We start from the raw sequence: 22,611 nt of genomic DNA on the forward strand, positions 1-22,611 counted from the left end.
ACACACACACACACACACGGTTGCGCGCCGTTGGCTGTGGCGGTGTGGGTGTTGGTGCGCGCGCGAGCACGAGTTGATTCGACTCGCTGCCGCTTTGCTGAGAAGTTCATTTCCGATGAGAGATTCCGTTACCGCAGCATCACTCTCTGCAGATGCAATGCGCCGGCTGTTTTGGCATTGCGTGCGTAAAGCGTCCGCTTCTGACCCACGTCCTCATCAGTGCACCAGAGAGGCTAAGATTACTGATTTCCCTTTAATGAGAGGCGATCAGTCTCAGAAGGAAGCCGGCGCGAGGCTGCGCGCAGTTTGCAGTAACTCATGGATTAAGTGTGATCCCTGTGCGAGATCGGAAACAGCGCACGCAAAAAGGGAGCGAGGAGGGAACGGAGGTAAGCGCGCACTCGAGCTGTAAGAAGCGGTTTTTTTTTTTCTTTCGTGGGACGCGCACAGACAGACAGCGCTGCTGGTGAGACGGCAGATAGAGGAGGACGGAGGAGGAGGTGGACACGCTGTACAAACACACAGAGACAAACTTCTCCCGCGTCGAGTTGAAGTATGGTGCCAACAAATACGTGCGCTCCCATGTAATGGAAGTTTTGGACTGTAAGGAGGAGAGATATTCCCGAGGAGCAAGTGCATCCATGGATTTTGGTGTAGCAGGAGCGCTTTAGTGCAGTGGAACCAGTGAGATATCCAGTCATGATTTGGGTCGCGTTTTTACCTTTTTTGGTTTGGTGTGCACTCGGGAACAGGACCATGGAGCAGGTGCCGTTCTTTCACGGGCATGTGTTTGAGAACTCGTCGCCGGGCTCACGGGTCAATGGACTGAGCGTCCCGTTAAAACGGCTCAACTCACAGAGACTGTGCGGTACCGAGGGATCCGGCTCAGCCGCAGCGCACTTTAAACTCCTGGGAGACGGGAGCGAGAATTTCCGTGTCTTTGCGCACAACAAGCGGGGGCATGTTTTACTTAAGACTTCTGGGGTTCTGGATCGGGAGGAGCGGGATGAATACGCACTGGGTCTGGGTTTATGTTGCGGGCAATGCGCGGGACTCTCCCGGGAAGAGGGTGATGAGTCTCTGGTAGTGGCCGAGGTGGCGTCCATTAAAGTGGACGTACTGGACACCAACGACCACCAGCCCACCTTCCTCGGTGCAGATGTTAAGCTCAGCCTGGATGATGCCACCGCGCTCCGCACGGCGATCTACTCGGTCACCGCGCGGGACGGTGACAGCGGCAAGAACGCGGAGCTCATCTACTTCGCGCTGCCCAAAAACGGGAGTTTCTACGCGGTGCCCAAAACCGGCGACATCCTCCTAGTGGACTCCATCCTCGGTCTGGAACAACCGATTAAGTTTAAAGTGTTTGCCCGGGACCGCGGGTGGCCACCGCGCACGAGCCAAAGCATAACAGTGGAAATCAATCCAAAGCAATGGCCCATGGCGCCCTCTCTGAACTCCCTGCCAGGGAGACGGAAACCTAAATCGCAACTCAAAGTACCAGCGCGAAAGTCCAGGTCAGTGCTGGACTCGGACAACCCGGTTTTCATCAACGTGTCAGAGGACGCGGGGATCGGTTCGGTGGTGATGAACCTGAACCCGGTGAGGTTTCAGTCGGCCACGTTCGAGCTGGTGGAGCCCGACCTGGAGAGCTCACCGGTCAGCGTGAGCCGGGACAGCGGGGATATAGTCATATCACGGAGGCTGGACCGAGAGACGGAACCTCTGGTGGAAATCGCCGTCAAAGTTCAGGATAAGAGAGGTCAGCGCGCGAGTGTGAGAGACCGAGTGTGTTTGTGTGACAGTGTGTGTGAGAGAGGGGGAGAGGGAGGGAGGGAGGGACAGTATTCAACACGATGGTTATCGCGCGCGTGTCTTGTCTCCCTTCTGTTCACTGCCAAACACACAGAAATAAGACTTGCTCTTCTCATTTCACACTTTTATGTCATTCAGTTACATTTTTGACGCTGTATTTTGTGCGTAAATACGCACGCATAGAAAGAGTGAGTCGAAGTGCGGTTCTGAACCCTTTAGAGTGGCTTTGAACAGTGAGCAAATCTGACTGTCAACCAAATATTCTCCCGCTGGGTTTATGTGCTCACAGTTTAGGTGCCTTCCCTCAGTTTATACCACCAGTATTCCCAGGCAGCCTCACTTCCATGCAGTGCGATCCTGCTTATATCTGAGATCAGAGGAGATCAGGCAGTGTCAAAATGACCAGCTATTACAGCGGAGGTTAAACTGCAGAGGCTTTCTTCTGCGCTGATGATGATTCATGTGTTTGGATGAATTAGGGCAACGTAAATGCATCTGCTAATGCTGCCAGCAGCAACAGATGCTGGGACTTCAAGGGAGATGCGCAGCGCGTAAAGGACACTGTACCAACAGGTTAATTATCACCTGCGGATAATGCAGAGGAACAGAGGGGACGTTAACACGCAGTCATATCCACATTAATAAAATGCATATGTGCTGGAATGGGAGACGGGGCTAATTGGTAGTGACACTGAGCAGTGGAGACTATATAGAGTGTAACAACAATATGTATCCTCTAATATTGAGTTTGCTCTTGTTCCTATCTGCATATCTACTTATCTGTCAGTGTGTTTGGAAGCAAGCAGTGCCATAGTCTGTTCCAATAAGACCAGTTAACAGCATTTGACTGGGGGAGTGACCCAATCAATGTGACCTATTGGGCTTTGTAATGTGAACTGTCCTGATGCAGAAAAAAAGCTGAGTTTGCTCTTGGCAGAGTGATTATTTACACTCCGAGTTACCACACACACACAGTTGGCTTATTGTTACATTCATTTTATTATTTAACACATTAATATTGATGGAAAACTGTACATTTTATGTGTCAGACTTTCTGCTGCAGTATTACAGCATCCACAGAGAGATTCTTTAGAACACATCACAAGACAGCTGCTGTTTTATTTTAAGGAGGCACTCAGGACATGGACTTTTGGCAGGGAAACTTATATTGTTATAACAAGGTCTGCAAAGTTTTTTTTCAGTTTTTCTTTTTTTATACAAGCGAGAGTAAAACTTTTTGTTTATGTGTCATGTCTGTACTGTAAGTGTTATCTTAGTTGTGTAAGTCAAATGTGAATAGACACTTTAATTTCCCTTTGTGGATTAATATCCTATTCTATTCTAATAATCACTATGATGGTGATGGAGCGTGAAGACTGGAATATCTCCATGGGAGGTAAATTCTTGGTCAGGTAGTTTGACTGGAGATGGTCAGGGGTCAACAGGTGAGCTGGTGAATGAAGGTGTGTCATAAAATGTTCCTGATGCTGAAATGCCAGCCTACATGTGTTTGGCTAAATGCCAGTGTGTCAGTTGTGATTGGATCAAGATGAGAAACAGCTGGTGGAGTTTATAGATAGCAGAGCTTGTGACTTTGACAGCATACTGTACCCATCCATGGTCTATACTGCTTATTATGGTCATGGGAGGCAGGAGCTAATCAGTTGACACAGGGTGAGGGTGTGTACGCCCTGGACAGGTCAACAGGCCAGATAACCTGGGGAGAACTTGATGCAGGCACAGGGAGAACATCCAAACTCCACCCATAAAGGCCACAGGCCCAGGAATCAAACCTAGACTTGCCTTGTTGAGAGGCAACATAACCACTACACTGCGGTGCCAACCTGATTTAGACAACAAAGTCTCTGTAAATGAGCTTTTGCTAAATTTCATGTTTAATCTTACAGATAAAAAGGAATCAAATGCACCAAAAAAATTTAGTAGCACAAAGAATGAATTGGTGGAGAAGGAAAAACAAACGCATAAAAAATGAATATCTTCAGATGAAATTTGAAAGATGTAAATGTTGTGTATTTGAGGCAGTGACAGTGTCATCTGCATTATTATGAAATGAAAGTTTGGGAAGTGCATTTTAATCTATAATCCAGCTCAATCCAACCAGATAGAATAATGAAAAGTTATGTATTAAGTGTAAAATGGCTTAGTGTGTTTGAAGATTAAAGAGACGCAACATATTTTTGCTTATGTGACCAAATCCCTTACTGACCACAGTGGTTTGGGTGATTGGATCCCCATTGTGCCCTGGGGGCGTCTTTATCTGAATTTGGGTGTGTTTTTCCTCCAACAGTGTGCATGTTAATACAAAGTTTAAAGAGGAGGATCAGGGTAAATGTTTCTAAATGGATGTTTTTTTTTTTCTTCTAATCCTAACCTTTTATGTGTCATGGGGTGGGGGACAGGAGAAGAGGGCCATGGGGTTTGGAATACATTTTCATGACTGAACTGCTTCCTGCTTCATGCTGAAAGATGGCAAGTTTTCATTTCCGGGCTTAGCAGCAGGCGGCAGGGGGTGAGCCCGGCTCAGATTGGTGTCTGAAGCGCAAGGAAGGCGGCATCCGCTCAGTTGTCGGTGGCTGGGTTGTCGGTAGCTCGGCTGAAGTCTTTTAATCCATTTGGAGTGGCGAGTCCTGCTGGAGCCTCGACCTCCCTCCATCTGCTCGCATTATCCCTGTAATCCCATCTCATTCTCTCTGTCTGTCCCTCTGTCTCACATTTTCTCCCCCTCTCTCCCACTCTCTCCTTTGCTCTCGTACTTTCTCGCTCTTATTTTCACTCTCACTCCAGGGATTTAGTTTGAGTGGAGGCACAGTTTAACACAGTGAGAGAGAGCTCCTGACATAATTCTTCGAAGGACAGTCAAATGTCTGAGAGAGAGAGAGAGGGAGAGAGAGAGAGATGCTGGGAGCATTATGTGTGAGGATCTACAATCACTTCTTGTCGTGGTCTGTGTTTGTGGTGCAATCCACAGGTGCTGCTAAGCTCCAGGACTGTTGGAGTTTACTGTGTGTGATCCAAGTGGCCTTTGAACGCATTGCTTAAAAAATTGAATCAGTTCACAGCCACATTGTGGCGACTCACCCCCTATTTTAGAGCAAATTGCCCACCCAAACAGGGCAAAACTATTAAATGATAACGGAAAGAACTGGTTGGGGTTGGGGTTAGCCATGAAGTGGCAGTTGGCAATAGACTGGGGTAACTCCCCAAGCAGTAAATAGAAGTCATTGCTATCCCCATACAATCCATCAGTCAATCCTGCCTGTGTCGACAAATAAATGTCACCACGGTTTTCCCTTTTCCGTGTTTTGGCCGAGGTTTCTTTTTAAAGTACAGCTGCACAGCTAATTCTACTCTGTACATTTGTATTTTCTTAATAAATCATCTAGCAATCTGCCAGCCTCTTTAAATGGCTGTTTCTGAAAAGTCAATATGACACTGTGGTGAGTCCTCTTGATTGGAATGATGAATGGCTAATAAGTTAAATGATTTATTTTGTCAAACAGAGTTCTCTTGTCCATCTGTTAAGCTTTCCCCTCTGAGAGAGTAACATTTTTTTCTGCCTTTTATCTTATCTTATTCTAATCTCCTGCCTCCACTCCTCTACATTTAAACTGCCCTCTTTGTACATCTCCATCTCTAAAATTATAATAATATAATATAATAATGTAGTTAGGTAGTTAATAAAAAATAGAATCCCCCAAAAGTATAAAAAAATAAAACAATAATCATTAGGATATAGATGTCTGAGTTTGAACAATATTGGTTCTTAGAAGTTTGGCTTTCTTCATTAAAAGTATTGCGTAGATAAAAAAAAACTCCAGCACTTTGTTAAAAAAGAAAGAAAGAAAAATCCAATTTCTAGGCTCTGTAACCCTAATGAGTAAGAAGTGTGTTTCAGCGAACTCCAATTGCAGCTTTGAGTGTTTGTTTTGAGTGTGCACGCAAGCACATATATGTTTGTGTGCGTGTAGACCTTGTGCACATTTGAGTCCTACCTTGTTGTATCAGTTCATAAAGAGAAACAGCCAGCTTTAATCAAGATAACTGATGGTTGAGCTTGCACAGGTGCAACAACACAAGCAAATCTAACACACACGTAAAAACCTAATGTGTGTTAACACAATCTTTCTAGGCTTTATATGATGAAAATGAACATGGAATGCTTGCCACAGACAGACAGACAGACACACACAGCATTCACGGTGCAGCACGGTGCGACTGTTGTGTTCACACTGACACAAATGCACCGCACTCGGGCAATTATGCTGACCTAAACACTGCCCAGACCAAGTGCTAAGACACAAGACAGCACTGAGATTAACTGGGATACGTCCCCCACCCCACTCTTTTTTTTACCTTAGAGCATAACTGATAATAGTTGAGACAATCTATTATGTCGTCTTTGAAAGATGCTTGAATATAAACAACATATGTATAAATATATTATATTATATTATATAAGACATACATGTTTTACCTATCTGAATCTGTTGTATAATGTTCGTCATTACATCTGTCATGTTCAATTTTGAAAATAAATATTTAAATCACAAATAACCTTCTGATATCTTCAAATCTCACTTGAGAGTATTGAACATTTAAACTTAAAGGTGCCATGTAAGAATGTGGCGAAAACGGTTACTGCAGTCAAATTCAAAACACAGCGATCTGGTTTTTCCTCCCAGCCGTAGTGGCAGCTCAGTGGAAGCAGACCGGAGGCTGAAATGACGCCGCCGCCGTGACTAGAGAGAGCGCTGTGTGGCATAAACATGTAAACACGTAAATTCAAAACATAAACATGATTTGCAGTCTGCAAAAAAATACTTTTAATGCAAATACTCTGGCTGTGCTATTGTTGTTGGTGAGTTCATCATGTTGTATGAACATTATTCCTGAGTCTCTGTGACATATTAGGAGGATTTTACGGCCGGCTGCTTTAGATTTCTTACATATTGTACCTTTAACAAAAATATTAATTAGAATCGTGATATTGATATATCTATATCGACTGATATGAAAAAAATGATCATGATTTTTTTTTATGTCGCCCAGGCCCTACAAACAAAAAAAAACAACATCCCCAGATGTCATTAGTGCAAACAGCTTATTATTGTCTGGCGACCTCTGGCAGCGGACAATCATAATGGGGAAAAAAGACTGTTTCCTGTTTCCAATGGACGTTGTTTCATGGTCTGGTATTATTATTGTATTAGAGGGGTGCAATTTCAGTTGACGTTCTTATGTGTTGTATCAGTCTGTGCGCCACCATCACTACAATCATTTAGCTTCCACAGGCATACTCTGATTGCTCTTTTCATTTGCTTCGACAGAAAGTTATAGTTTCTGTGCCCCTGATGGTTGTTGCAGAGCCTACAGAGAAACAAAGTCAGTCTTAGTTTCCTCAGCTCACACATTCAGGCTGGTGATTCCCAAGCCTTTTTGCCAACAGTTTGCCAAATGCAGTTTGCAGAAATCCCAATACTCATCTTCAGCTACTGTCAAATTTGTTGTGGAATTGCCGGCTTTTGCTAGCACAGCTCTCTGGTTGAATGGCCGACAGAGAATTTATGCTTTATTTGCTGTGAGCTCAGGGAGCGATGGAGAACACTCTGGTTTCGGCAAATGAGATAAACAGCAGCTCAACAGGTTGGCTGTAGAGGAGTTAGAGTTTATTCATATGAAAGGATAGTCAAAGTTTTTTTTTTTTTTAAAAACTGTGGTATTTCGCATTTGCAGCATTGTGAAAGATACATTTTCTGAATAATGCTAAATTTACCATTGATCTTGACATGTTGAACCTTTTGGTGCTTTTGAAACATGTTTGAATGACAGTAAAAGCTGAAGTTGAATGCAACAAAGGAAAAAGTTGTAAAGCAGCTTGAAAAAGAAGAACTATTACTGCCATTTAAATGGTGATTTCGAGGGCTTAGAACCAAAAGGGCGTAAGTGACATTTGACAAACTTTACAGGAGAGGCAAAACAAAATTTTGACCAGACTTCAATCAACTGTATTCATTAACCTTAAACCACAACATTGCAACCACAGACATGCTTATATGAATGAGTATTTATGTAATAAACTTATGACATATTAACACAATGAACATGTTCTTAAACATTTTAAAATCAAAAAAATATGTCAAAAACGTCACATACGCCTTTTTGGCACCAAACATTTCCAAGTCTTCTAGGACATATTGGGCGTATCTGCTGAACAATGCATTGAACTGATTGAATAATTAACACTTGAATAAGTAATTAATTGTCATGTAACTCATTCATTAATTATTTTAAAAGGGTCCTATGTTCCCCGCTGTTGCTGGTCGATGGACTCTCTCTACTTATCTGGACTCTATCCATCTATCTGGCCTGTCTAGCCCTATGGTCTAGCCTCTACCTGGTCTTTTTACTGTACTAAACTTAACCAACTCCTGTCTTTATTGCCTAAACCCAACCAATGGGACAATTACACTTCTCACTCAAAGTCACAACTCAACTTCTCACTCAAAAATAGGCAAAAATCTGCAAAGTCACAACTCCACTGCAGGTATGGGACAAAAAATGGCATGTTGCCCTGGTCTTTTTGGGGAAAAGCGGGGAACATAGGACCCTTTTTCTATGAAAGGGTTCTATGTTGCCCAGTCACACACATAACAGGTACATAGGAGCTGGGGAACATAGGGATGACCCCAGTAAGGCTCTCAAGGCATGATTCTGTCTTACTGTAATCACTCTTGTGAGGGCATACATTCAAAAACAACTCTGACTCATCTTTAACTTCTTTAATATAGGATTCATCAGTTTGTTTCATAATATTCATCAAAATCTTTTCTGCCTCAGACAGTTCCATGTCTGCAGTTTTCTCAGCCATTTTCATTGCTGTTAAAGGGCAACAACTACACTTATGCCCTTCTGGCTCTGAACCAACATGTGGGTCCGACATGTATTTAGATTTATTTATTTAGATGTATTTTTCAGGGCCACGCCCTTCTGGCTCCAAACATTACTCACATTTTTGAGTTAGGTCTTTATTGTTTTGTTGCTTTATTCAATACAGGATCAACAAGTCATCAAGACCTTTCTTTTGATATATAGAACTCATTTTTGCCCAAAATGTCACTTACGCCCTTTTGGTTCTAACCCCTCGATTTAACAGTTGTACAGTAGTGCTGCTGTCTTACAGTAAAGATTTACATACTTACTTACCTACTTAATATCACAACAAACCTATTGGTTGTCTTACAAACCAGAACATTATTATGGGTATTGTTTCTCATACAGTAAATCACTTACTGCCTTCCCCCGCCTTCAGTCTGGCTTTACATAAGATAACAAGATGGAAGTGATTTTTTTTAAATAGACTTTTCACTCCTTCCACCATCTGTCATTGCCAGAAACTCTGAAACCTTTAGTATCATTTGTTCTGGAGGAACAGTACTGTCTTCCTGTTTTGTGACACAGACCAGTTTGGCAGATTTGCATCCAGAAATTCAAATGCACTGTGGAGGCCAGGAGAGGCTGCCAAGTGCCAACATTCTCGAAGTTTGGCTGTTTGTTACAGGCAGCTGTAGTAACGTTTATGGTTAAGATAATCTGTCATGTGCAGTAATGTAATAGCTATAAGAACCATGCAAACAAAGAAATGTGTCTATCACAGCTTGTTACTTACTTATAGTCAATGGCCGCGTTTCCCAGATTTGATCGTTCTTAAGGACTTAAGGGTTCGGCTGAGAAGGAGCGCTAAGATACCGGTGTTTCCTAGACACGTTCTTAACTGCCTTCTTAAGAGAACCTTAAGATCCCGCCAAAGAAGCTTCTTAAGAAGCTCTTAAAGGGAGCTGTCCACTACCGTGGTACTGAAATGAAATCAATCGGTGCCAGGCAAATTGTTATATCACCCACCACTTTATAGGCACATACTGTAAGTCATGCAAAGTGGTGGTGGGGGTGGTGACAGGGGTGACCGGTCAAAACTAAGGCGGCACTTGTGTTTTCATGTAGGCCTATGTATTTTGTATGTTCGATTTCTTGTATTAACACACAATCTGTTTTGCAATCTCCTTGGAAAATATGTTTTATTTATTGAGGTTATGTTTTTTTTCTGTGAGATACTATGGTGGGCCATAGGGCCCTAGTTTCCTAGACCGAGCGAAGTCTAAGTGCAGCGCAGCTTCGCCACGCCAACGAGGTGTGTCCAGGTCCATTTCGCAAGTTTGGTGGGCAGCGCAGTCCGACTTACGCCAGTGCAAGCCCGCCCCTCATCCCTCCTACCGGCGCAAACGGTAAAGAGGGAGGAGACAGGGTGGGAGGGAGACAGGAGGAGGAGAAGCGGGATTAACACAGCCGATTCGGATCTTCACCAATCAAATGAGCTCCTCTCCTCACCTTTAACTGCGCCGCGGGCGATGCGCGCTGCAAGTTTGTTATTTTATACTTTGACATGGACGGAGGAGACAGCGACGCCAGTGGCCGAACCTCTCCCAGGAGGAAACAGCTGTTTTGGTCCGGAGGTCGGAGCTCAGAGTGACGAATAATGAGTTTACTAATATCCTTAATCAGGTTTGATCTGAAACACTGAGAACTGCTGCCCAGTGTAAAAAACAACAACTAATAAACTAATAAAGAAACTCACATTTATTCAAACCCTGTGTGAGAAAGATGAGAGGTGTACACTAATCACAACATAAACAAACACCATGCGGGATGAAATCAGCGTAAAGGACTCTCTCTCTCTCTCTCTCTCTCTCTGTCTCTGTCTGTCCGTCTCTTTTTTTTTCTGTGATAGAGATGCTGAGTATAGGCTATATACTGACTATCTGATACCGAGGCTGTTGTGGTGGGCTAAGAGAGATAGGGATGTCCCGATCCGATATTGATATCGGATTTATGTCCGATATCAGCCAAAAAAACGAATATCGGATTATATCGGACTGCATCTAAAATCTCCGATATAAACGCTCCGATAAAAGCAGTCCATTATTCCGCTCCAGCACTTCTGTCCCATATGAATAGGTGACTCTGGTTCACACTCCAACACAGTAGGTGGCGTTAATGCACCTTAATGTTGGTGCGCCGCCTGCCAGAGAAGAAGCGCGGCCGGCTCCAGCATGCAGAGATCACATGATCACAACAACAACAGCGTGTGTGCAACACACACACACGGGTGCATGGTCAGGTCGCGCTTGCCCGCTAATAAACGGTAAATGCGCTATATTGCTCTAAAGGTCGGTGGTCAGATTCTTCTGGAGGAAGACCAGCTGGTCCACATGTTGTGCCGTGTTACGGTCAGGTTACGGTGCGTTCACACCGGGCGCGAGTAACAGTGCTAAAGCCAGCATTAAATTAACGATGCTAATTTCTGTTAGCCTGTCTATGGCGTTTTACATTATACGTTAGCATTAAGCTAGCGGGCTTTATGCTTAGTTGTGACACTGGCTGTGTGTTTTGAACGTTGTTTCAAACTATGTGGGTATGATTAAACATCTTTGATGCTTAAATATTGCTGCTTAATATATTGCTTTAGTCCTTTTTTTATTTTATGTATGCCATTTTTACTGTAAGGCAGGCTATAATCTTCAATTTGGAGTGACAAATAAAACCTTGAAGCAAGAAGATTTTGCCTTTTGTTTGACATTGATGTACCTACAGTAATTCAATAACAGTTGTAAATAAGGTTTATTTTTTAATATTTTACAGTTCAAAAGTAAGCGCACTACTGTCTGTCCCATAGAAGAACATGACAGCGGCAGCCTGTCAGTCAGCAACAGGAGGATCTCCTTTGTATTAGAATTTGAAAAATATAAATAATCGTTTTTTTTCACCACCCCTAATATCGGATCAATATCGGTATCGTATCGGAAGTGAAAAAGTGGTATCGGGACATCCCTAAAGAGAGATGATGATTTGTGTTTTGTTTTTCATTACGGCTGCGTGACGACGTGGTCGCTCGCGCTAATGAATTAATAAGTAAATAAATAAATAAATCATCACAAGGGCACAGTGCGTAGTCTCAACACGGCAGCAAAATGCAGTCATCCACCCTCACAGTCCTGCTTTTGGGACATCCGCAGCTGTTTTCCATTACGCGTGCCGACGGCCTTTGATCTCTGCTTTGATCTGACGTCAGATGTGACGGGACAATCTATATAGATATAAATTCACGTGTTGATTCCATTAGTTGCATTAAATAGTGGTTATTGTGGATATTTATTGCATTGAAATGTGCCTGGAACTGTGGAAACCTGCCTGTGAGGTCTTGGTGACGTGTGTGCACTGCACGTCAGTCAGCCAAACTTCCACTGCACCTGCTGCACTTCGCCCTGCGCTGAGAGTAGACCTGGTTTGAGGTGGCGAGCTTTCAGCGCAACCTCGGCGGGACATTTTCGCACAAAACTTCCACTGCACCAAGCTGAATCTGTGATGCCTCTCCCTGCTGCGCAGCCACGCCTATCTCAGCGCAGCGCGATCTACGAATCTGCCAATCTGACTTTGCGCTAGGCTGCGCTGGTCGAAACTTGCATTACACCGGCTGCGCTACCTTGCGCCACCTGTGCTGCGCCACTGAACTAGGGCCCATAGTCTGTCACAGTCTTGTTAATTAATGGGAAACACTGTATCATTTAGGGATGCGACAGTACTTGGTAAAATATTGAACTGTAACAATACACCCTTATGGACCGCAATTTTGCAATTAATTTTGCATTGGCACTTACTGCTTTACAGGCTGCTGTGTGTGTGTGTGTGTGTGTGTGTGTGTGTGCGTGCGTGCGTGCGTGCGTGCGTGCGTGCGTGCGTGCGTGTGCCTGGCGAAAGCCCTCCTCCGTGAGTTAATGTCCAATCACTGTTGTGCCTCCACCCACTCACGGTGACTAACCCCTATCAGCGTTTCCGCTAGAAAAAAATGGCACCGGACAACGTGACCGGCAGGTTTTCAATTTACCGGACAAATGTTTGAAATTCCGGTCAAATATTGTCTGACTTTATTGAGCTATCAGGTCAGTGTTTCCCACAGGTTTATTGCAAGGATACTGTGGCGGGGGTCGGACCGTCGGGGGGGGGGGGGCTTGCGATCGTAACGTCCGGGGATGGGTGGGGGGGAATTCGTTTTTACCGTGGGCACTGCATGTGCGGCGCGCTGGTGTGTGTGTGTGTGTGTGTGTGTGTCGACGACGGAGAAAGAGCGCTATGCGGAGGTGACTGAACGGGACGATGTTGCGCTGGTCGAAAAATCTATTCATGGTGGACGTAATTTACTGTTAATGCCGTCAATTGACCACGTAAATTATAAAATAAATATTGCACAACCCTGCGCTCCTACATAAAGAACATAAAGAAGCTGAAGGCCTTTTCTCAGATACAATAATTTGCAAACATTAAACACATCTTGGACCGGCTCATTTCATAATAACACGGCGTGCTGGCAACTTGAAATAATAAAAAAACTCTACAAACAAACTGAAAAAAAAATCCCTTGACAAGTTCTCTTTTTTCTTTCACTTTTTGCGCATTTTCGCGTGTGTGAAATGTGCTGCAGCTGTTCTAATCTAATGTGTGCAGTGTCTCCGCGCAGTCGTGTGACTTTGCTCTCCCCCAGGCAACTTCACTGTGCTGTTTTGATGCGATTCTGCAGAGAGAAGCCTCTCTCCACTCAATCTAGATGTCGCTGAAATCTCTGATTTCGTTTTTTTTTTTGTTTGATTTTTTAATAAAATTCAAATTGTGCTCGGACTCGGAGGGAATATTTTCACCGGACATTTTGACCGGCGGGGTTAGAAAATACCGGACTTCGGCAGATTTTTCCGGTCAAAGTCTGGTAATTACCGGACAACGGAAACCCTGCCCCCTATCACACTGTTGCAACTGGAGCCGGGTTGAAAGTTCAGCTCACACACAGAAGTGGAAAAGGAGAAAACAAACAGGCATGGCCAGCATGAGCGCTCGCTGATTGCGATTGCGGGGTAATTTGGAGACTGTACAATTAGCGTGATTTAGTACATTTAGTTTATTTGCGTTCCAGCGCGACACCTGTCCATGCGCACATGTTTGTGTGTCCAGCAGGAGGAGGGGCTGACTGACAGAAATGAGAGATGGTGAAACGCTGTTTTAAAAAACATAATTTTCTTTTCTTTTTTTTCCTGTGAGAGACTATGGCTGAGCCCAAACTAGACTGTGGCGGCCGCCAGCATAGTGAGAGCCTTCCTTGATGGTAATTTAGCGGGATCTCTGTTTGAAAGTGGCTTCAGAGAGGAGTGTGCACAGAGAGGAGGGGCTGTTCACAGACAGGTTCGATGTCTATGTGTTTGTGTGCATGAGATAGAGTTCTACAAGGAAATAAGATTTTAAATATATTTTCTGGAGAAAAAAACAGTTCTCTTCATTCACAAATAATTTATCGGAACCGAACCGAAACTGTAGCCCAAAAACCGAGGTAGGGACCGTACTGTGGGCTACCTGTACTGTTGCACCCCTAGTATCATTATTTGCTACGGTTAGTCACAGATAATAGATAAAGAGATAACGATACTAATGGCCCTAAATGACGACTACTGGTCGACCAAGAAAATCTTTGGTAGGGGGAAGCCCTAGGTTCACCTTAGTTAGTTTGTTACACAGAAACTACAGTCTTGAGACCAGCAATGTCTGTACAATGTCATGGCAAGCCGTGCTCTGTCCCAGGAACAGGTGTGAAATGCAACATACTGTTATGGGTCTTGAGTTGAGCCCATCGCACCTGAGTTGAAGGAGAATATGCCCTGTTTTCTCACTTGAAAGTTAGCCTGTTGCTCTGCTCTAAGCGTCACAGAGCTGCTTCTGTTTATGTGCAGCATCTTTCATTCACAGTGGGGAAATGGATTCATCTCACATTTTATGCACAGAATGTTCGTTTCCATTTTAAGATGTGCTCGTTTGGCAGAACACTCAATAAAAAGCCTATATATGGAGGCAACTGGTGAATGGGTAAGTCAGCTGGCTCTGCTGCAGCGTGGTGTAGTAATGATCAAGGACAGAACCTTGCTCGAGAAGATGTACCGTGTGATGTCCATTACTGGAGCCCTGCAGGCTGCTGCTCAAAGGCTGAAGGTACCTGAGGGGCAGAGGCTGAAAGCATAAATTGTTCTGTTTTGAGGGCATATCACTGAGATAAAATCTAGTGGGCATAATGAGATGGCAGAAATTCAGAATTGAGGTACTTGGAACATTGATATTTTTGTAAATATACTTCAGTCTGAAACCTGGCTCTGCCTGGAGGTAACGTAATCTGCCTATAGCACTTGTAAAGGTCACTAATTAACACATTATGCTTCATTTGTCTCATCCTCACAAAAACGGCAGCCACTTGAAAAAACAATAATATTTAGTTCAACCTTTTGTGGATAACCAGTTTTGTATGTCTAGCTTTGTTGAGACAGTTAGCTTGATTTATTAAAGTTTCCCCATGTCACTGTCATATAATCACTTCAAATTACAGTTAGTTTAAATATCTCCTCATAATTCATACACTGTAGGAAAGATCAGGCTGGTTTAACCTATCATCACCGATCGCGCGCGCAAGAGACTGAAACTGAGTCCAGTTGAACGAGGGGCTGACTGACAGATGAAAGATGGTGAAATGCTGCAAAAAAAGCAAAGAAAAAAAACAACCTTTTTGGTTTTTTCTTGGTGAGAAACTGTGACGGACCCATATGAGACTGTTGTGCCACCTTACACCGAGGCCTCTCACTTTTCAGCCAGATGACGCTGCAACCCAACTACACCGCTGTTAGATGATGTCACTCATAGCGTCCAGGGATGTTTGAATGTTCCACATCCTTGAGTTTTACACTGATGTAATGCAGGCAGCTGCAACCGGTAGATCGGCTGCCGAAGTGTTTAAAAGATCTTACATCATAATTGTTAGTCCCTTATCAGATCAAGATGGAATTTCAAGCACTTTCTTTCAGGGTGCATTGCTATTGCTGCCACACCAAGGGTCATGGTCAGTTTCTAAGTGATCCAGTTAGTGAATATGAGTTTTACAATGCTGAGTGCCAATCTCACATAATTTCTCGTTTTTCGTTCCCATGCGTTCAGTGCCAAAAACGTAATTTTAAGTTTTTTGCTTTCAAATTATGAAAAAAGACACTTTAACACATCTTATGTGTAAATTTGGGGACTCTACGACGAGCAGAACTGAAATAGATGACGATCAAAAACTCATGACAGCTCATGGTCTGGAAGTTTTAATCATAACTCGGCTTTTGCAAACCGAGTGCGTGTGGATGCAGCGCAGCGGCTCTGCTCTCACCCGCGACGCTCCAGCAGCTCGGAGCCGAAACAGGAAGCTCTCAGCCGACAGTCCCGCCCGGACTTCATCTCGAGCAACACCGTGTCCTCCCGCGGTAAAATGTGATGGTCTCTGGGCCAAAGCAGGCCGGCACCACCGACCCGTACCACAGACGGACCGCAACCACCGGTGGGGCCGGTGGTCCCGACCTGCTTTGGCCGAGAGACCATCACATTTCGCGGTGAGAGGCTGTGACACAGCACAGTGCGTCTGTGTTATTGTTGTTTAGTGGCGCCCCCCCCCCTGCCCCCGATGATGGTTTTGTGAATAGAACAACAATTATTGTATATATTTATCTTACACGAGCCCTTTGATCCAGAAATGCGAGTGTCAGAAGAGCGACAGGCACAAACAGAGCACCTTTCATAAAAGACGCTGTATCTCCTTTTCTAGAAAAAAAGCAGCGATTTTGGTGAAAACCAGCCATGTTTAGCTTGAGTTTTCTCAGGAACAGAGGCACGTAGAAACAAACGGTTTGTGGCCATTTGAAGCAGAAAGTTTCACCTTTCAAATGAGCCACAGTATGTGTTGGTGGCAATAATATAGAATACACTGTAGCTCTACAAAAATCGTCAAAAATGGTCTAAATTGCCGGTACACTTGACTAAAACTTTGGAAAGGAGCGCGGCACTCAATGAGTTAAAGCAGAAGTAAGCGGAATGTTTGTGTTAATATAAGTCTTAAAGGTACATTGTGTAAGAATTACTCCCATCTAGCGGTGCGGTTGTAGATCGCAAGCAAGTATTTTTCATGCTGCATTCACGTGAAATCGGTAAGATGGCAGCTACACGTAACTTAAACAAGCCTTTATGTAAACAAGTGGCCCGTCAGCACAAGGCAAAACAATACACGTGACAATATGTTGTCATGGCAATGTCGTATTGTTGACCTGACCCACGTTTTACCGGCTTTCTCTGGACTTCTGTGACTAAAATGACATCTGGTTTGTTACCGACGGCCGTTTTTCTGACTGCACCTGAATGCAGCATTCACATGCAGTCCTCACAGTCCTCACTGCACCGCAGTGACTTTTCACAGACGCCACCTCGACCTGAGCCGACAGCTCCCATGTCTCCGGTGAGTTTCCGTGGTTTCCTACCGTCACGGTGCCACTGAACGTAAAAACATGGCGATACGACATGTCAGCCACCACCGAGCTTGCCCGCTCGATGTATGATATGAACGGCAAATTCAGAGCTTACCAGAACACTTCAGTTTGTTGATGTGGGTAATTATTGATGAATGAAAAACATACTTTTGACTTTTGAACGAAATAATCAATTTTCGTGAATAGATAACAGGAGAACTTACACAATGTACCTTTAAATAGTTAGGCTCTATCATCCGACGGCAATCACTTATATAGAGTGTTTGGTCCAAAACACGGGTCTGTCAGTCACTCTTCTCTGCTGTAAGCCGAGGAGAAAACTTTCCTTGTATCCTACAACCTTTATCCAATGAGGAGAGAGAACGGTATAAAGGGGCGGGCCTCTCTGTGTGTGCAGCAAAGGGATGCGCGTGCATGTGGTGACGTAGGGACGAGGGCGGGGACTGCTAACTCCATCGGGTGACAGGAAGTTAGCCAAAACAACCGGATCACTTACTTCTGCTTTAAGTTATGTTGACTAATTGAAATTTCCATTTCAGTGAACTGGCTTAAAACCTTGAGTTGGAACACCAAGAACCCACTAAATTAAGTTGAAATTTCATAACTCATTATGTTAAGTGGAAGTAAATGATAGAAACAAGACGATAACTTGAACTTGAACTCGTCTATGAAATTTCATACCGCTGCCCGGAGTTCTCTAAAGGGACCTGGGTAGTAATAACCTAAGAGCCTGCAGAAGTTCAAACTGAGCAGCTATGAGAGAGGTGTAAGAGTAAGACTCGTCACATAACACATAGGCTAACACTCTGTGCTCAACAGACCTGGAAGTAGAGGACTGGCTGCTGGAACAGGAAGCTGAATCTACTGTATATCTATCTATCTATCTATTTGGCTGTTTGTCTGTCTCTCTCTTTAGTGACAGACAATTATGCAAATGGGTCATATTAATGACTTGGGAGGAAAGCTGTGAAGAAAAACCTGTGATTCTAGTTTCCAGTGTTAATGTGATGGTCCGTTCGAATTGTTACATCTTCCAAAAAAGATCTTTATGAATAATTCATTATGGTTGGCTGCAGCAATTTGTGCCAAGATCAATTTCAATTTCTAAGCAATAAATCTGATTTTTAGCCATGGCAGCTTACCTTTTTAATGGAATACTGACTGTTTTACAATTTTACCTCTGCTCCTTTTTATGCCAGGCTTTTGCCTTTTGAGTTACGGTCCATTGTTTATTTTGTATTTTAACAGCAGCTTTATCATCTACGTTACCGTGTCATAATCAGCATATTTCATTATTACAGTGTGTTTCAAACTGCGGTGTTTGATTCACACGGACCTTTATCTTATTCCTTAAATGTCACCATAATTAACGTAAAGCAATAAGTCACATGGTGAGAGTGTTATATGTGAAGTTATTAATTCCAAATCCATATTATCAGGAGGCCCCAATAGCCTTTTTAGTGTATTTTCTTCCCTTGTCCTCTTGCTGCTGCCGCTGCTGATGGTTCAATATTTTGGCAAATTGGCCGATTGCCATAATACCTATAGTTTTAGGAGTAGGTTTGTTACCTTTAATTGTCGGTGCAAGCTATTTTTATAATGACGGAGCAGAGCAGCGAGCTGCTCAGAGATACGCTACGGAGGCTCATGGAATCTCTGCTTTATAATCACAAAAGATAATGACATTTACCTTTTATACAATGTGAGGCCTTAAAAACGGTCTGTTATGCTTTGTTAACCAGCAGGTGTATCTGAGCAGTGTGGTTCTGACAAATATAGCAGTGTTGCACTCACCACATGTCCTACCTCTTAAGATGAACAAAGAGGAAATAGTAGGTCTGTGTAGTCAAATATGTTTGATAGTTAATAAAAATGACTGTAAAATGGGCCTTGGGTTAGAACCAATCTAAGCAGACTTTATACCTTTGTTTACAGACTGAGTGCTCATATAATACTTGAGTGATTTGAGAAACTGGAAGATTAATTTCAATATATCACAGCCTGTCAAAGTTTATAGTTGAATGAACTGTATACCTACAGTGGGGAATTAAATTCAAAGGTGACTGAGGGCAGTGCTGGATGGAAGTGTACTTTTTTGAGTGTCTGGTTTGTGTGGTATGTGTGTGTGTGTGTGTGTGTGTGTGTGTGTGTGTGTGTGTATATATAATTTTATTTAATTTGTTCAATGTCTAAGACAGATTGGATGTACAGTAAAGCTCCGGGTTGGAACATTTAAGATGCTCAGTTCTAAAATGTGATGTGAAGCAGAATAACTAAACAAAGGGAAATGCTCAAACAAACTCCGATAGTTTTGCCGGCAAGATAAAATTGGTAAACACTGATTTATGTCCGGTTTACTGTTGTTAACTGAGAGATAAAGCCTTGGTTTGGGAAATACTGACTGTGCGTGTCGTTATCCATGTGTTTGGTTGCCATTCTTCTGATAACAGATTGCTTTTGTTTTTCCATATCTTACAGACTTAGTGTTAGCAGTTCAATTCCCAGTGAAACAACCAGTATTTGCCAGCACTGGCACTGACAGACAGGAAAGACATCAATGGTAAATAAAAACAGATAATTTAGCCATTGGTCCAATCATCCAAAAATGTAAGAATGAATACACACATTAATTGGCATATCAGTGTTTCCCATACATTCATTTGTTCGTGGCAGCCCGACACAAATAAAATATGTCCACCACGAATAGATTTTTCAGCTTTTGGTTCGACCAACGCAATATCGTTGCATTCATTTATCTCTGCATAACGCTCTTTCTCCGTTATTGACACACACACAGACGAGCGTGCATGCATGACAGCAGTGCGCAGTAAAAGAGAACCCCTCCATCAGACGGTCCACCCCCCCGCCACAGTCTCTGTGCAAACCTGTGGGAAACACTGTTAAAGGTTAATGCATTATGGATAACAAGAATAATCTATTGTGTTGTTGCCCTCTCAGAGCAAACCACCTTTCGTTTTGCTAATAAAGGATGGCACAAGCGGTACATGGGAATTTCCCACTTCTTGCACCACTTGGCACCATCTGTCATTGTTTCAAAAAATAGTACAGGCTGAGTTGTGTCTTCAACTAGTTAATGAAACTTTGCCAAAAAAGCTTGCTCTCCAGTCAATGTTGGTCAGATTACAGAAAAGCATTTTTCAGTGATCAGATGTTCTCTCCAATAAATTGCAATATATATTACATCACCGTTACATTCACACCTGACATCTCACCATGGGTATGATATGAAGTGTCTGGAAGAGTAGGTTTGGTTTAGAGACAAGACCAGAAGCTTGGTCGTCGGTGCAACTGAAATTCTCCGACTCTAGATACCATATGGGTTACCAAGACAACAGAGGAACAACAGAGGCTGCTGCAAACACAAACACACACACACACACACACACACACACACACACACACACACACACACAGAGAGAGAGAGGCATCCACCTTCATATAGCCAGTGTAAGCAGGTTACAAATCAGTGGTGTGAAAACAGTCATTCTGAAAAGCCAAATTTCTGACAGACTGAAGGGTGATGACTGGAGCCTGCTGTTGTGAGCACACAGCATTCATGTCATGATCTGCTGTGTTAACCAGCACAAGCTAATGTTATTCTTTGTGATTGTTGCATGTGGAGTGTTGCAACAAAAGACACCAGCTACTGTAATTCACAATGACACGCTGTTAATATCAAAAACTGAAACGTGCTGTCAAGATACCTGGTTTTGAGGCATTCGGGCGTCGACTTGCTTTTTGTCTTCTCCAGATTATTGTCAGACATGTTACATGAATCACCTCTCCTACCTACTGTATGCTACCAGGGTTGTTCGGTATACCGGTACTAAAGTGGTACCGGGGTACTGAGGCTTTTAAAAAGGTACTATACTGCGCTTAGATGGGACTGGTACTTTCATTTTGCGCCGCCGGCAGCGGTGACGTCGCTCCCGTGAAGTCACCGCATTGTAATTTGAGCCGAGGCGAGCGAGTGAGCGAGCCATAAACGAAGCAAGGTGCTTTTTTTTAATTACCGTTACAGCGCCACCTGTCCACGTGCTTGTGTGCATGTGTGTGTGTGCCGCGCGCGCAAGAGAGAGACGGGCCGCCACAGACTCGTTAATTAATGCAAACACTGCTGGTTGATAAGTTTCGTTTTTCCCGCAGATCAGACATGCATTCTCTCTCTCTCTCTCTCTCTCTCTCTCTCTCTCTCTGTGAGCGTGAACACAGCGATAGAGCACTACGCGGAGATTAATTAACGGAACGATGATCGCGTTGATGGAAAAAAAAAAAAAGCAGAGTCACTTTGTGGCTTGGTCTTGATTCTGTGACGCTGCACCACACATTGGTCTACATCAGGTCTACATATGGGAAACAATAGGTGTGTGTTTGAGTGTTTTCAGACCTCAAATCAGATCAGATGAGTTCAGATTAATTTAGATGGAAATTTCAATTTTAATCCTGCAGCAGATTGTTTATTGATTTACTGATTATTTACTTATAGGCTACATATGTTATAGTTCTAAGATTTTCTATTAAAATAAAGTCAATGATGACATTTTTTGTGTTCCTTTTTTATTTGGAAAAGTACCGAAAAGTATCGAAAAACATTTTGGTACCGATACCAATACCAAAATGTTGGTATCGTGACAACACTATATGCTACTATACAAAACAGTGACAGTTCACATTTATTGTTACATTTTTAGAAATGTGACTTGGTATTGAAATGTTGGTTCTCATGATGTCCTTAGTTTAGTTGGTGTAAAAACTTTTGGCTGCATTACACTGAACAAATTCTCTTGAACTTAGTAAGAAAGTTATACGACAGCAGTGTAGTGCAACACTGCATTTTTACTGTCATTACTCCGTTCATGTACAGTACTCTCATTCTGCTGCAACCGAATCGCTCAGAAACAGTCTGAGTCTGACCTGCAATGAAGTATTGGTCTGTATCCTTGGCTTTAATTTGTCCAGACAAATTCGGCAAAGCCAAGGTGAAAACCAAAAATAAGTACTTTAAACCAACAGGCTGTGAAAATACCAGGAGACTCTGGCAGTTGTATAACCTGAGTGGATTTTTTTTAATGAGTAGGGGATTTAGAAACATCCCAAACTTCACTTATCAGAGGCAGTATGCTATCCAACAGCCAGGTCACTCACTGAGAAGTATTTATGCAAAGAAAGCACATCATTAAAAGACACTAACCTCTTTCCTTCCTGCCTCCTACTTCTCAGTGAAGGTCCTCTGCTCGGCTTAAGTCATGTTGCCTCTGTAGTGCACAACTGTGCATTTCTGTAATGTGGCGAGAGTAGCCTATTTATTTTTGTGTGGGTAGAGGCC

General features: G+C 43.3%; 1 protein-coding gene across 1 annotated transcript in view; it reads left to right on the forward strand.

Annotated features, from left to right (window-relative positions):
- The first annotated feature begins 450 nt into the window (after positions 1-450).
- Positions 451-22,611, forward strand: part of LOC146990018 (neural-cadherin) — a 325,636-nt gene continuing 303,475 nt past the window's right edge. Inside the window, exon 1 of the mRNA XM_085767491.1 lies at positions 451-1,762. Within this exon, the coding sequence (XP_085623617.1) occupies positions 700-1,762 (1,063 nt within the window). The 5' untranslated portion in view covers positions 451-699. The remainder of the gene's footprint in view (positions 1,763-22,611) is intronic.

The sequence above is a fragment of the Trachurus japonicus genome, chromosome 3, assembly GCF_045865225.1.
Source record: "Trachurus japonicus isolate A0001 chromosome 3, Traja_1.0".
In the NCBI taxonomy this organism is placed as follows: domain Eukaryota; kingdom Metazoa; phylum Chordata; class Actinopteri; order Carangiformes; family Carangidae; genus Trachurus; species Trachurus japonicus.